The 16,349-nt window shown below is 55.0% G+C and overlaps 1 protein-coding gene across 1 annotated transcript in view; it reads right to left on the reverse strand.

Annotated features, from left to right (window-relative positions):
• The window catches only part of smg5 (SMG5 nonsense mediated mRNA decay factor), a 40,381-nt gene extending 30,823 nt beyond the window's left edge, over nucleotides 1-9,558 (reverse strand). The window contains exons 1-2 of the mRNA XM_052045722.1: nucleotides 9,401-9,558; nucleotides 315-413 (exon numbers count right to left, since the gene is read on the reverse strand). Coding sequence (XP_051901682.1) covers nucleotides 315-413; nucleotides 9,401-9,477 — 176 coding nt within the window. The 5' untranslated portion in view covers nucleotides 9,478-9,558. The remainder of the gene's footprint in view (nucleotides 1-314; nucleotides 414-9,400) is intronic.
• Nucleotides 9,559-16,349: the final 6,791 nt, after the last annotated feature.

The following is a 16,349-nucleotide window of genomic DNA, read 5'->3' on the forward strand; positions in this document are numbered from 1 at the left end:
AAGTTCAATTTCCAGTTCAGAAACTTGCACACATAAACCTCAGTACTGACAGCCCACCGTCAGTCTCACCACCTGCCCCAAGGCCCAGCCTTTAACTCCCGCAAACCCTTTGCTACTTTTCCTTACCTTCTGCCACAGCATCGACAAACCATCCACCTGAGCATCTACAACATCCAACACCCCCTCAGCCCCACCACTCCCTCCCATATTCCCCAGCCTCCATTAATGGAAAGCACTGGTGAAACATGCTGTTGGTTTGGACTCAAAGTTTAATAAAAGTCCCTCAGGGTCAACTGCTTCCTCCCTGCACTCACCTGTTGCGCAGGCTGATGTTTTCGGGTTTGAATACCTCCCGGTACGCCATCTTGTTGCTGACAATTGCATCCAATCGATGAACTGCTTCTACCACAGCCCTGCAAGACAGCAAGTCAGAGCAGCTTAGAACAACTATTTATTTCTACACAAAAAATAGTAGGATGGGGGCACCATTCTTGCACAAAGAACTCCCACAAACAGCAACGTGAGAATCACTGGCCAAGTTGTTTTGTGAGAAGTTTGTTTGGACGATGATACAGATCAGATCAGCAGGAAGAACTCTACTGGTGACCTTGGGAACGGCGGAGTGGGTTCAAGTCCCACATGAGCCTCGAGCACAGAGTTCAAGCCGACTTTCCCTGTGTAGCACCAAGAGAAGGGTACTATCTTTCAGCTGTTGAGCAGACTTCACTACCCTCGAGTGGTTGAAATATTTGCCATGGCATTGTTTACAAAGTTGTGAAGAATTCAGTCCAGTGAACTGGGACCAGTACTTGTTCACAATGAATTGATGAAGCAGGGTCTCAAACTGAAACATCAACCTTCCCTTTGCCTCCACAGATGCTGCCTGACCCACTGCGTTCTTCCTAGTTTGCTTTTTCTCCGCATTCCAGCATCTACATTCTCTTCTATGCCCAGTGAAATGGCCTGGTGATTTTCACAAGGTACATGGGACCAGGTTGTGCACAAATGGTGACTATTTATCTGCCATCATAGAACAGTACAGCACAGGAACAAGTCCTTCAGCCCATGATGTCAATTTGAACTGCACATGGTCTATATCCATTCCTTGCCTGTTCATCTTATCTCCTCAAAAAACACAATCAGGTTTATAAGACATGAGCAGCCCTGCATAAAGCCATGCTGACAATCACTAATAAGTCTAACTTTTTTCCCATTACTGATGTAAGACTCACCGCACTGTAATTTCCTGGTTTCTCTCTATTACCCTTCAAAACAACATTGGCTGTTCCTCCAGTCCTCTCGGACCTCACCTGTGGCAAAGGCCCTAGAGATCACCTCTCTTAATAACCTGGGGCAGATCCCACTGGACCCTGGGAACTCATCCATCGTTGTGACAATACTTCATTGGCTATGAAGCAATGTTCTGGTTACAGAAGGTGCTGTACAACTGGCCGCCTTTTCTCTTCTTCACACTCTAGTAAATAAAACACCAAACCAGGAATATCAGCTACCAGGTGGGGAGATGGGAGGTGGTGGAAAGTGCAGGAAAGGCCTAGGCAAGGGTAGGTGACAAGAAGGGGCATCAGTTCTGCATTACCAGCCAGCAAAACACCAGGAAAAGCAACTGACCCCATATGACCATGTCTGGGACACTCCTCTCGAACAGCCAGCCTATTTACAAACCAATAGTCATTGAGTTCATAAATGGACAGACAACAGTTGTGGAATCTTCAATCAACAACTTGGTAAAAGAACACAGGCACATTTCAACCTGCAGGCCATTCTTCCTTCAAATAAATTCTCCCCAACACTAAACCTCACAAGAGTTTTCCTGCCGCATTGAACACCAAAAACTCAATCTGCCTGGAACGTCTCTATGGAAACAAAAAATCCTGTTTCTCAAAGGGAGTCCTGATTTCTCACAAAGAATACCACGCCCTTTGTGCAAATCGGAGGGCTGCAATAATTATCTCAACAATTGGACTTGGAAGAATTCCATCAACGTAAACACACCAGAGTCCACAACATCTGTGAGAAATAGCTGTTCTATCAAGCCTTTCACTTCCACACTCCACCTCTTCTTGACCCAGTTAAGCACCCATCACAATGACAAATATTAAGGGGGTTAATGGGAATTGGTCACACAGAATCCAGAACAAAGGCGTAATCTGCAGGTTACAGAAGAGTGGGTACTGGAGGCAAACAATCGGACGCTCGAGAATGAGATCAGTATAGTTTTGATTTGGTGCGCACTAAAACTAAAATCTCACCAGCCTCCTGCCCAATCACAGACTTTTCCAATAAAACATAGGAGCAAATTACGCCATTTGGCCCATCGAGTCTGCTCCGCCATTCCATCATTTATTTTTTCCCCCCCAAACCCATTCTCCCCGTAACCTATAATGGCCTTACTAATCAAGAACCCGTCAACCTCTGCTTTAAATATACCCAATGACTTGGCCTCCACAGCCGTCTGTGGCAATGAATTCCACAGATTCACCACCCTCTGAAGAAATTCCTTCTCATTTCTGTTCTAAAGGGACATTCTGAGGCTGCGCCCTCTGGTCCTGGACTCTCCCACTACTGGAAACATCCTCTGCATGTCCACTCTATCCAGGCCTTTCAATATTCGGTAGATTTCAATGAGATCCCCCCCTCACCCTTCTAAACTCCAGCGACTACAGGCCGAGAGCCATCAAATGCTCTTTATATGTTAACTGTTTCATCTCTGGAATCATTCTTGTAAACCTCCTCTGGACCCTCTCCAAAGCCAGCACATCCTTCCTTGAGGCCCAAAACTGCTTACAATACTCCAAATGTGGTCTGACCAATGCCTTATAAAGCCTCAGTATTACATCCTTGCTTTTATATTCTCGTCCTCTCAAAATGGATGCTAACGTTGCATTTGCCTTCCTCATAATCAACTCAAAAACTGCAAGTTAACCTTTAAAGGAATCCTGCACCTTTGCACCTCCAATTTCTGAATCCTCTCCCCATTTAGAAAATAGTCTACGCTTTTATTCCTTCAACCAAAGTACATGACCATACACCGTATTCCATCTGCCACTTCTTTGCCCATTCTCCCAACCTGTCCAAGTCCTTCTGCAGACTCCCTGCTTCCTCAACACTACTTGCCCTTCCACCTACCTTTGCATCATCTGCAAACCTGGCCACAAAGCCATCAATTCCATCATCCAGATCATTAACATATTACGTGTAAAGTAGTGGACCCCACACCAACCCGAAGAACACCACTAGTCACCGGCAGCCAACCAGAAAAGGTCCCCTTTATTCCCACTCTTGGGAACTGGAAGAAGGCAAATCTTCTATCCACGTTATTACCTTTCCTGTAATACCATGAGCTCCTGTCTTGTTTAGCAGCCTGTGCAGAACCTTGTCAAAGGCCTTCCCATTCAATTTTCTCTCACATTTTTCACATCTCCGCACTACATACTCCATTCCCCCAAACTTTCCTTGCCACTCAAAAACATCAATTCTCACTTGCCCATTTCTGACGAAAGGTCGGTATTCTGAAACTTAACTCAGTTCCTGTCTCCACTAACTGACCCTTGAGTATTTCCTGATTTTTTTGGATCTTTGCTGGGTGAAGACAAGTTAGCAGAACTGAAAATCAAATCAGCCACAATCAAACCAAAAGACACAGAGGCTGACTGGATCCTTCAGTTCCAAAGTTAAGTTTCTGAAAGTCACCCAGTGCAGTGAATCAGGCCGCACTCTCTCCCCGCAGGGCTGTACCCCTGCAGTAAGTGACTTTGGAAATCCCCGGGGTTTCAGTGGGACTGGGAGGAAACAAATTGTACAAATTAGGAGATTTGATCCCTCAAAACTGCTCTGCCATTTAATAACATGGCTGATCTGATTGCAACCTCCAACTCTACATTCCATTTATTCCGAGGTTCTTGATATTTCTGATTCAAAAATAATTAAACATTATTCCTCCAAGTGGAGATGAAGTTCCAGGGCTCTCAACCTTATAGAGGATATTGCTGCGTCTGTCTAAGATGGAGACCCCTTATTTTTAAACAGCGTCACCTGGTTCTACATTCTCTCACTGAGGAAAAGGCCTCACAACAGATTGGAGAACCACAATTTCTCTTTCACAAAACCACAATCACTTTGCTCTATTACCTCGCACTTTTCCAAGTGTCCTGCCATAACATCGACATTAATAGTAGATAAGTAATAATAAATACAAAGCAGATAACATATATTGCAAACCTGGCAGAGATATGATGAGGGGAAAAAGCAGGAGAGGGAGAGAACGTGCAAACTCCTTAATGGTGGAAAAAGGTCTATACAGTGGAAGAGTCGACACCGTGCAAACCACAAAGCCCACTCAAACCTGCTGTGCCATCCAATAAATTCATAGCTCATCCTCCAACTCAACAAATGCCCAAATCCCTTGAAAGCACATGTCCAACAATGTATCCATCAGGGATTTGAATATGACCAATGCCTGAGCACCCAGAGAGCCGGAGGTAGAAAATTTTTGGAGATTCACAAGTCTCTGAGAGAAGTTTCTGATTTGTCTCGAATGACCAACCCCTACTTTGAATCTGTGCTCCCTACATCAAGATTCACCAGCAAACCATGCAGCAACTGCTCTGTCAACTACCCTCAGAATGTTGTTCGTTCTTAACAGAGTACTTAATCCCATTCTATTTATAAACCTGCTTTGTCTTCACAGCAGTCAATCCAAGATTCAGGAAAGGTAACCCCAGATCCCTGAGACAGCAATAGATTTACATGTCAATCTAAACCAAGGTAACAGCATACACTAAAAGTCTACAGAAAACTCAACTTTTGGGCACACAGGAGTTGACATGAATCAGGACACAAGGCAGTGGAGTTTGCAGATCCCCAAGTTTAGAGTCAAGAGCAAAGACCAACCAAAAGGGCAACATAAAAGTCAAAATCCAATCACCAAACAGTGTCAGCTCATCAAATTTACAACTGTATATTGTTAGCAGCATCGTCTCCCTGCTGATTTAATTCTGTGCCTTAACCACAAAGGTCAAACAAAAAAAAATGCATTCAGTCTTTCCGACATCATCAGCCCAGGGAAATGTATTCCGGACCAAGGTTAGTGTGCTCACTTCCCACTGCACCAACTGCAATAGACAACCGAGCCTCACTCTGCCATTGCAGGGTTGTAGGAGTGCTACACCGTCAGAGAGGCAACGTGAAGGTACAAAGGCTCTCCTTGCCCTCCTGGATGCGGGGCTCAAGTCACTGTCACTCTGCCTGTGTGGATGTTTCTGTGGCACCACATGAAGAAACTGGTCCTGAACTCCGACGTGAAGGTCAGTATCCTCTCCAAACTCCTCCTCCTACACTCCCTGCCCCCTCCCTCCTCCCCAACATCCCCCCCCCCTCCCCAACAGTCAGGTCTCTACTCCCACATCCTCACCTGAGCTGGAGGAACACAACTGCACTCAAAGAAGGGAGTGGGTGAGTGGGCCACACCTCTCCCCTCACTACCTACCACTGGTCAGAGTACCTCCACTCCAGGGGCCAGGTCTCTCATTCCCCTCACTCAATCCACCTCATTGACAACAGCTTCAACCATCTTCCCATGGTGCTGGAATGTCTTCACTGCTTCCCTCCTTTCGCCGGTGACAGACCATCCTCCCACTCTTCTTCCTTCATTCCATCCTTCCATAGCACTGGGACCCTCCATTTCCCTCCAGATGAGTTTCCTTTCTTTTCCAACACAGCCCCTCCACTCCCCAACATCGTTCAGATCAAAGTACTCTTCCCCTGCTCCAGGGCCTGTTTTCAAATCCCCACCCACCTCTTCTTCCAACCCACCTTCCCCTTTTCGTGCCTTCACCCCATCCCTCCCCTCACCCCCTACATCCTACTCCTCCCCCTCCACATCACCCCGTCATCCATTCCCCTTCCCTACCCCCAAAACACCTAACCTCGTCCCTTCCATCCACATCCCTTCCCAAAACACCCCCCCACCCTCATCCCTTACCCGCATCCTTTCCTTTCCCCCCAACCTAGTCCCTTCCCACCCCATCACTTCCCTATCACCACCCCGTCCCTCCCCCACACCTATCCATCATCCCTTCCCCCTCCCCCCAGCACCACCCTCCCTCTTCCCCGCCAATGCCTCCCACTCCCTTTAACCCTGCCCTCCTCTATCCCCCCTTCCTCCCAACAATCCACTCCTCTCCCCCTCACAACTTCCAGCCCTCCCTCCCCACCCCCCACCGCCTTGTCTTCCCCTCACCCACCACCACCTCACCACCATCTCCCCTCCTTCTCTCCCACCACCACCCTCCCCCTCACCACCTTCTCTCCCCATCTCACCACCCTCCATCAGCTCCTCTCCCACAACGCCTCCCCTTCCCCCACCGCCTTCTCTATCTGCCTTCTACGTCTCGCCCCCCTCCCTCTCCCACCGCCTCCCCCTCCCTCTCCCCCCTCCCCCTACTCCCATTCCCTCTCTCCACCGTCTCTCACCCTCTCCCACCAATTTCGCTCTCCCCTCCCCCTCGATTTCTCTCTCACCCTCCCTCCTCTATCGCCCTCTCCCCCTCTCCTGCCTCTATCCACCTCTTGCCCCCCTCTATACCCCTCCTCTCCCCCTTCTACCCCCTCTTCTCCCCCAATCCCCCTCTCGCCCCCTCCTCTCCCCGCCTCACCCCCACCCCCTTTAGCCCCCTCCACCCCGTACCTATCCAACTCTCGCCACCTCCTCTCCCCCCTCTATCCCCCTCCTCTACACCCCTATCGCCATCTCGCCCCATCCACCCCCCTCTCCCCTCATCCCCCCTCCCCATCCCCCTCTCGCCCCCTCCTCTCCCACCGTCTCCACCTCCTCTCCCACTCTCGCCCCCTCCTCTCCCCCACTCGCCCCCTTCCCCATCCCCCTTCCGCCTCTATCCCCTCCTATCCCCCTCCCCCTCTATCCCCCTACTCTCCCCCCTCTATCCCCCTCCTCTCCTCCCCCTCCCTCCTCTCCCCACTACACCTTCCTCCCCATCCTCTCCCCCTCCTCCCTCCATCCTCCCCTCCCCCCGCCTCCATCCTCTCCCCTCCTCTATCCTCACTCCCTCCATCCTCTCCCCCCTCCACCCACCCTCCTCCTCTCCCCTCCACTCCCCCCTTCCTCCTCTCCCCTCCACTCCCCCCCTTCCTCCTCTCCCCTCCACTCCCCCCCTTCCTCCTCTCCCCTCCACTCCCCCCCTTCCTCCTCTCCCCTCCACTCCCCCCCTTCCTCCTCTCCCCTCCACTCCCCCCTTCCTCCTCTCCCCTCCACTCCCCCCCTTCCTCCTCTCCCCTCCACTCCCCCCCTTCCTCCTCTCCCCTCCACTCCCCCCCTTCCTCCTCTCCCCTCCACTCCCCCCTTCCTCCTCTCCCCTCCACTCCCCCCTTCCTCCTCTCCCCTCCACTCCCCCCTTCCTCCTCTCCCCTCCTCCCTCCATCCATCTTCTCCCCTCTTCCCACCATCCTCTCCCCTCCCTCCCTCCTCCCTCCTCTCCCCTCCCCCCTCCCCTCCTCCCTCCTCTCCCCCTTCCACTCCCTCCATCCTCTCCCCATCCATCCTCTCCCCTCCTCCCTCCTCCCACCATCCCCTCCCCTCCTCCCTCCCTCCTCCCCCACTCCTCTCCCCTCCCCTCCCTCCTCTCCCCCACTCCCCTCCTCCCTCCCCTCCCCCACTCCCCTCCTCCCTCCACTCCCCTCCTCTCCCCCACTCCCCTCCTCTCCCCCACTCCCTCCATCCTCTCCCCATCCATCCTCTCCCCTCCTCCCACCATCCCCTCCCCTCCGCCCCCCGTGCTCCTCTCCCCTCCACCCCCCACCTCCCCTACTCCCTCCCTCCAATCCCCACCTCCCCGCCTCCCTCACCCCTCTCCCCCACTCCCCTCCTCCCTCCCTCCTCTCCCCCACTCCCCTCCTCCCTCCCTCCTCTCCCCACTCCCCTCCTCCCTCCCTCCTCTCCCCCACTCCCCTCCTCCCTCCCTCCCTCTCCCCCACTCCCCTCCTCCCTCCCTCCTCTCCCCCACTCCCCTCCTCCCTCCCTCCTCTCCCCCACTCCCCTCCTCTCCCCCACTCCCCTCCTCCCTCCCTCCTCTCCCCCACTCCCCTCCTCCTCTCCCCCCTCTCCCCCACTCCCCTCCTCCTCTCCCCCACTCCCCTCCACTCCCCTCCTCCTCTCCCCCACTCCCCTCCTCCCTCCCTCCTCTCCCCCACTCCCCTCCTCCCTCCCTCTCCCCCACTCCCCTCCTCCCTCCCTCTCCCCCACTCCCCTCCTCCCTCCCTCTCCCCCACTCCCCTCCTCCCTCCCTCTCCCCCACTCCCCTCCTCCCTCCCTCTCCCCCACTCCCCTCCTCCCTCCCTCTCCCCCACTCCCCTCCTCCCTCCCTCTCCCCCACTCCCCTCCTCCCTCCCTCTCCCCCACTCCCCTCCTCCCTCCCTCCTCTCCCCACTCCCCTCCTCCCTCCCTCCTCTCCCCACTCCCCTCCTCCCTCCCTCCTCTCCCCACTCCCCTCCTCCCTCCATCCTCTCCCCTCCCCCCATCCTCTCCCCTCCCCCCTCCCACCATCCCCTCCCCTCCTCCCTCCCTCCTCTCCCCCTCCTCCCTCCCTCCTCTCCCCCTCCTCCCTCCCTCCTGTCCCCCTCCTCCCTCCCTCCTCTCCCCTCCTCCCTCCATCCATCCCCCACTCCCCTCCTCCCTCCATCCATCCCCCACTCCCCTCCTCCCTCCATCCATCCCCCACTCCCCTCCTCCCTCCATCCTCTCCCCCTCTCCCCTCCTACCTTCCCCCATCCTCTCCCCCTCTCCCCTCCTCCCTTCCCCCATCCTCTCCCCCTCTCCCCTCCTCCCTTCCCCCATCCTCTCCCCCTCTCCCCTCCTCCCTTCCCCCATCCTCTCCCCTCCTCCCCTCCCCCATCCTCCCATCCTCTCCCCTCCTCCCCTCCCCCATCCTCCCCTCCCCCATCCTCTCCCCTCCCCCAACCTCTCCCCTCCTCCCCTCCCCCATCCTCTCCCCTCCTCCCCTCCCCCATCCTCTCCCCTCCTCCCCTCCCCTCCTCCCCTCCCCCATCCTCTCCCCTCCTCCCCTCCTCCCCTCCCCTCCCCCATCCTCTCCCCTCCCCTCCCCCATCCTCTCCCCTCCTCCCCTCCTCCCCTCCCCGCCCACATCCTCTCCCCTCCCCTCCCCCATCCTCTCCCCTCCTCCCCTCCCCTCTCTCCCCCTCCCCTCTCTCCCCCCTCCCCTCTCTCCCCCTCCCCTCTCTCCCCCTCCCCTCTCTCCCCCTCCCCTCTCTCCCCCTCCCCTCTCTCCCTCGACCTTCCCGTTCTCTCCCTCCCCGCGTTGCCTTCCTTCCCTCCCTTCCCCCACCATCACTCCCGGACGCCGCTCACCGGTACAGCCGCTTGGTGTGCAGCAGCTTGGCGTCGGGCTCGCCCTCGGGCTGGCCGTCGGCCTCGGGGTGACTCATGTTGGGCCGGGGCCGGTACCGGGGGCGCCGCCGCTCCCTCAGTCCCCCGGGCCCCCCGCCGCCGCCGCCATTTCTGCCCTCACCGCGGACACTCTCGCGAGAACTTGCACGCTCCGGTATCGCGAGAGGAGCGCGGCGTGATCGCGGGAGACGGGCACGTGACTTACACGGACCAATCCGGTGGGGCTTCGGGAAATTCCCTCCCGGTGCCTCCCCACCGTCCCAATGACCCCCTCCCCGGGACCCCCCCCCCACCCACACCCCACCCACACCCCCACACCCCCACCAACACCCCCACACCCCCACCAACACCCCCACACCCCCACCCACACCCCCACCCACACCCCCGACCCACACCCCCACCAACACCCCCACACCCCCACCCACACCCCCACCAACACCCCCACCCACACCCCCACCCCCCCCACCCACACCCCCGACCCACACCCCCACCAACACCCCCCACCCACACCCCCACCAACACCCCCCACCCACCCCCCCACCCACACCCCCGACCCACACCCCACCCCACCCACACCCCACCCACACCCCCCCACCCACACCCCACCAACACCCCCACCAACACCCCCCCACCCACACCCCCACCAACACCCCCCCACCCACACCCCACCCACACCCCCACCAACACCCCCCCACCCACACCCCACCAACACCCCCCCACCCACACCCCCACCAACACCCCCCCACCAACACCCCCACCAACACCCCCCCACCCACACCCCCACCAACACCCCCCCACCCACACCCCACCAACACACCCCCACCCACACCCCACCAACACCCCCCACACCCCCCAACACCCCCCACCCACCCACACCCACCCACACACCCACCCCACCCTCAACCCCAGCAACACCCACCACCACCCATACCCCACCAACACCCCCCCACCAACACCCCCCCCACCCACAACCCCACCAACACCCCCCACCCACCCACATCCCACCAACACCCCCACCCACCCCTCCCCCCCACATATCCCACACCCCCCACCCCCACCCACCCACACCAACACCACACCACACCCACACCCCCACCACCCCGCACCCACACTTCCCCCCCACATACCCCCCACCCACACCCCCACCACTCCCCACCCACACCCCCACAACCCCCACCCACACCCCCACCACCCCACACCCACACCTCCCCCAACACCCCCATCCACATACCCACACCCCCACCACACACACCCCCCACCCACCCTCACCTCCCCCCACCCACACCCCTACCACACCTCCCCCCCACACCCCCACCACCCCCCACCCACACCACACTCCACCAAACACCCCACCCCCCACACTCTCCCCCCACCCAAACCCCCCACCACCCACACCATCCACCACGCTCCACCCAGACCCCACCCCCCACCCCTACCCACACCTCCCCCCCACATGCCCCCCACCTGCACCCACACCAACACCCCCCACCCACACCCCCACCACCCTCACCCACACCCCCACCACCCACATACCCCCCACATACCCCACACCCCCACCCACCACCCCCCACCCACATACCCCCCACCCACACCTCCCCCCACATACCCCACACCCCCACCCACACCCCCACACACCACCCCCCACCCACATACCCCCCACCCACACCTCCCCCACATACCCCACACCCCCCACCCACACCCCCACCAACCCCCACCCACACCTCCCCAACCCCCCCACCCACATACCCCCACCCACACACCCATCACACACACACACCCCACACCCACACCTCCCCCCCACCCACACCCCCACCACACACACCACCCCCACCCACACACCCCACCCCACCACACACACCACCCACACCCCCACCCACACCTCCCTCCAACCCCCCCACCCCCAACCCACACCTCCCCCAACATACTCACACCTACCCCACCACCCCCCACCCACACCCCACTCCACCACACACCCCACCCCCCACACACTCCCCCCACCCAAACCCCACACCCCACCCCACCACCCCCCACCCCTACCCACACCTCCCCCCCACATACCCCACACCCACACCCCACCCCCCCACACACTCCCCCCACCCAAACCCCACACCCCCCACCCACGTCCCCACCACACCCCACCCCCCCCACACACTCCCCCCACCCAAACCCCACACCCCCTCCCACAACCCACCCTACGCCCCCCACCCACACACCCTCACCCCACACCCCCACCACACACCCCACAACCCTACCCCAGCCCCCCACCTCACAGCCACACACCCCACACCCCCCACATACCCCCAACCCCCCACACCCCAACTCCACCCCTCACACATCCCCACACCCCTCTCCCACCCCCCACAGCTCCCTACACCCCACACCTCCCCACACCCCACTCCCCTACACCCCAAACCCCCCCCCCACACCGAGTGGAGGCACTGAGTTCAGGATTCATGAAGTTAAGTTGCAGCTTTATAAAGCTCTGGTTAGGCTGCATCTGGAGTATTGCATCCAGTTCTGGTTTCCCCATTATAAGGTGTGGAGGCTTTGCCGAGGGTGCAGAAGAGGTTCACCAGGATGCAGCCTGGATTAGAGGGCATGTGCTATAAGGAGAGGTTGGACAGACTTGGGTTGTTTTCTCTGGAGCAGCGGAGGCTGGGGGGAGACCTGACTGAGGTTTATAAGATCACGAGAGGCACAGATAGAGTTGACAGCTGGTATCTTTTATTAGAGTGCATTTAAGGTGGGAGGGGGAAATTTCAAAGGAGATGCGCGGGGCAAGTTTTCTTTACACAGAGAGTGGTGGGTGCATGGAATGTGCTGCTAGGGGTGGTGGTGGAGGCAGACGTGATAGTTTAGTTAGGCGTTTAATTACTACTTATCAGAATCAGGTGTATTATCAGTCTTAAATGATGTGAAATTTGTCATTTTGCGGCAGTGGTACAGTGCAGACATAAAAAACCATAAGTTACAAAATAAATAGTGCAAAAAAAAGGAACAATGAGGTAGTGTTCATGGACCGTTCAGAAATCGGATGGCGGAGGGGAAGAAGCTGTTCCTGAATCACTGAGTGTGGGTCTTCAGGCTCCTGTACCTCCTCCCTGATGAGAAGAGGGCATGTCCTGGTGAGGCTCCTTAATGATGGATGCCGCCTTTGTGAGGCACCGCCTCTTGAAGATGTCCTTGATGGTGATTAGTTCAGCACAACATCATGGGCCGAAGGGCCTGTTCCTGTGCTGTACTGTTCTATGTTCTTTCACCTTAAATCTGTGCACCCTAGGTTTAGACTCCCTTACCCTGGGGAAAATCACTCTCTGTGCGAAAAAAACTGCCTCAGATCCACTCCAAACCTCTCACCTTATACCGATGCCCTCTTACCTTGGATACTTTTCACCAAGGGAAAAAAAATTCTTACTATCTATCTCCCTCATAATTTTGTATACCTCTATCAGGTCACCCTGTGAGCTGCATCAGACCGGTGGGTCTAACAGCAGGAGTAGGGAAGTTATTGGAAACGTTTCTGAGGGACAGGGGTTAATGATCACTGGCAAAGGCAGGGACTAATCAGAGACAGCTATCTTGACTGTTAATTACAGATCCGGTCTGACCAATCTGTACATTTTGAGGAGGTAACACGGTATATTGATGAGGGTAGTGCAATAAGGTTTTGGCAAGGTTCCACATTGGAGACTGGTCCAAAAGGTTTGGGCCCATGGGATCCAGGGCAAGTTGGCAAATTGGATCCAAAATTGGCCTTGCAGTAGGAGACACAGGGTGATTGTGGAGGGTTGTCTATGTGATTACATGCCTGTGATGTTTCACAGGGATTGGAGTTGGGACCCTTGCTGTTCATAATATATATAGTGTAGGGGATGACACGGTAGTGTAGCGGTTAGCATAACGCTATTACAGTGCCAGTGACCTGGGTTCAATTCCCACCGCTGTCTGTAAGGAGTTTGTACGTTCTACCCTTGTCTGCGTGGGTTTCCTCCGGGTGCTCCAGTTTTCTCCCATATTCTAAAGACATACAAGTTAGGAAGTTGTGGGCATGCTATTTTGGCGCCAGAAGCGTGGTGACATTTACGTAACGCCCCCAGAACACTCTACGCAAAAGATGCATTTCACTGTGTGTTTCGATGTACGTGTGACTAATGAAGAGATCTCATCTCATGTCTCAGACGGCATAATCGGTCAGTTCACAGACGGCACGAGGACTGGCGAAGTTGTTGACAGTGTGGAGGGTAGTCAGGCTACGGTATGTGTTAGAACGTGGAACAGTACACACACAAACAGGCCCTTTGACCCACAATATCTGTGCTGATGCTGATGCCAAATTAAATCTAAACCTATCTGCCTGCACACGATCCATATTCCTCCATTCCCTGCACATTCATTTGTCTCTCTAAATGCCTCTTAAACAGCACTATTGTATTTGCCTCCCTGACCACCCCTGGCAGCACATTCTAGGCACCCACAACTCTCTGTGTAAACAAAAAAACTGCCCTGCACATCTCCTTTAAACTTTCCCCCTCTCACCTTAAAACTAGGCCCTCCAGTTTTCACATTTCTACCCTCTGACTGTCTACTCTACCTATGCTCATAATCTCTGTCAGGTCTCCCTCAGCCTCCAAAGCTCCAAGTTCCCCTCAAGTTTCTGAAGATCCAAGTTTGTCCAACCTCTCCTTATAGCTAATACTCTCTAATCCAGGCAGCATCTCCTGGTGAACCTCATATGCATCCTCACCAAAGCCTGCACACCCTTCCTGTAATGGGGCGACCAGAAATGCACACAATACTCTAAATGTGGTCTAACCAAAGTTTTATACACTTGCAATGTGACTTCCTGACTCTTGTACTCAATGCCTAAACTGACAAAGGCAAGCATGCCATACGCCTTCTTTACCACCCTATCTACTTGTGTTGTCACTTTCAAGGACCTATGGACTTGCTCCCCCAGATCCCTCTGTACATCAATGTTCCTAAGGGTCCTGCCATTTCCTGTATACTTTCCCCCTACATTTGATCTCCCACAGCACAACACCAGATTAAACTCCATCTGCCATTTCTCCGCCCATATCTGCAGCTAATCTATATCATGCTTTATCCTTTGACAACCTTCTTCACTGTCCACAACACCAATTTTTGTGTCATCCACAAACTTGCTAATCAGGCCATCTGCACTTTTGTCCAAGTCATTTATATATATCACAGACAACAGGGGTCCCCGCGCTGTTCCCTGCGGAACACCATCGACTCCCAGTCAGAATAATACCACTCCACCACTACCCTCTGTCTTCTATGGCCAGGCTAATCTTGAATCCAATCTACCAAGTGACCATTGATCCCATGCATCTTAATCTTCTGGATTAGTCTACCACATGGGACCTTGTTGAAAGCCTTACAGTGTTGGTGAGGTGGGCTGAAAATGGCAGCTGGAGCTTAATCCTGACAAATGTAAGGAGATGCATTTTGGGAGTACTAATGAGGCTAGGCCGTACACCATAAATGGTAAGGTCCTAGGGAGCACTGAGGAACAGAAAGACCTTGGTATGAAGTCCAAAGATCCTTGAAAGTGGCAGCGCAGATAAATAACGTGGTTAAGAAAGAATGTGCGATAGTGGCTTTTGTTAGGCATTGAATACAAGAGCAAAGGTTATGCTCCAACTTTATAAAACACTGGTCAGACCTCAACTGGAGTACTGAGTGCAGTTCTGGTCACCACACTATAGAAAGGGGCAATAGTGCTGGAGAGGGTGCAGAGGAGATTCACCAGGTCGCTACCTGTTCAGTTATGAGGAGAGACTGGAGGTAGAGGAGGTTAAGAGGGGACGTGACTGAGGCATATAAAATTATGAAGGGTATAGATAGGGTAAACTGCAGGAAACCTTTCCCCTTTTCAGAAGTGAGTAAAACTAGAGGACACAGATTTAGGGTAAGGGATAAGAGGTTTGGAGGGGATCTGAGGGGGACATTTTTCACAGCAAGTGGTGAGTACCTGGAATGCACTGTCTGAGAGAGTGGTGGAAGCAGGGTCACTGGCAGCAGTTAAGAAGTGTCTAGACAAGCACTTAAATTGCCTGGGCATAGAAGGCTACAGGCCAAGTGCTGGAAGCTGGGATTAATACAGATAGGTGCCCACTGGTCATCATGGGCTGACTGGCCTGTTTCCACGCTGTATGACTCCATGACATCCCTGAGCCTCCTCCACCCCAGGGAAACAAACCACATCCAGCCTCTCCTTATAATTGAAACATTGCAGTCCAGGCAGCATCCTGGTGAATCTCCTCTGCAGCCTCCCCAGTACAACCACATCCTTCCTACGGTTTAGGAGCTGATGAGCATGTGAAGAACCAGTGGTATGGGTACAGGGTATTTAGGAGGAATAGGTTTGTTCCCTGGGAGCTGATGGGCCAAATGGCCTCCCACATCATTATCAGTGGCAGCAAATATCTTCAGGTTTGAAGAAGCGATAATCTTCAAGTGGAATTATGTTGGAACCTGTACCAAAGAGCAAACTTCTGGAGGAACTCAGCAGGTCAGGCAGCATCTGTGGAGGGAAATGGGCAGTTGGCATTTCGGATCAAGACCCTTCATCTGGACTGAAAGATAAGATCTCTTTATTAGTCACATGTACATCGAAACACACGAAATGCATCTTTTTGCGTAGAGTGTTCTGGGGGCAGCCTGCAAGTGTCGCCATGATTCCGGCGGCAACATATCATGTCCACAACTTCCTAACCCGTGCGTCTTTGGAATGTGGGAGGAAACCGGAGCACCCGGAGGAAACCCATGCAGACACGGGGAGAGCATACAGACAGCGGCAGGAATTGAACCGGGGTCACTGGCGCTGTAAATAGCGTTACGCTGTTACGCTAACCGCTACACTACCTTGCCTGCCCGGGGAGATAGC

This window comes from Pristis pectinata, chromosome 40 (genome assembly GCF_009764475.1).
Source record: "Pristis pectinata isolate sPriPec2 chromosome 40, sPriPec2.1.pri, whole genome shotgun sequence".
Classification (NCBI taxonomy): Eukaryota; Metazoa; Chordata; class Chondrichthyes; order Rhinopristiformes; family Pristidae; genus Pristis; species Pristis pectinata.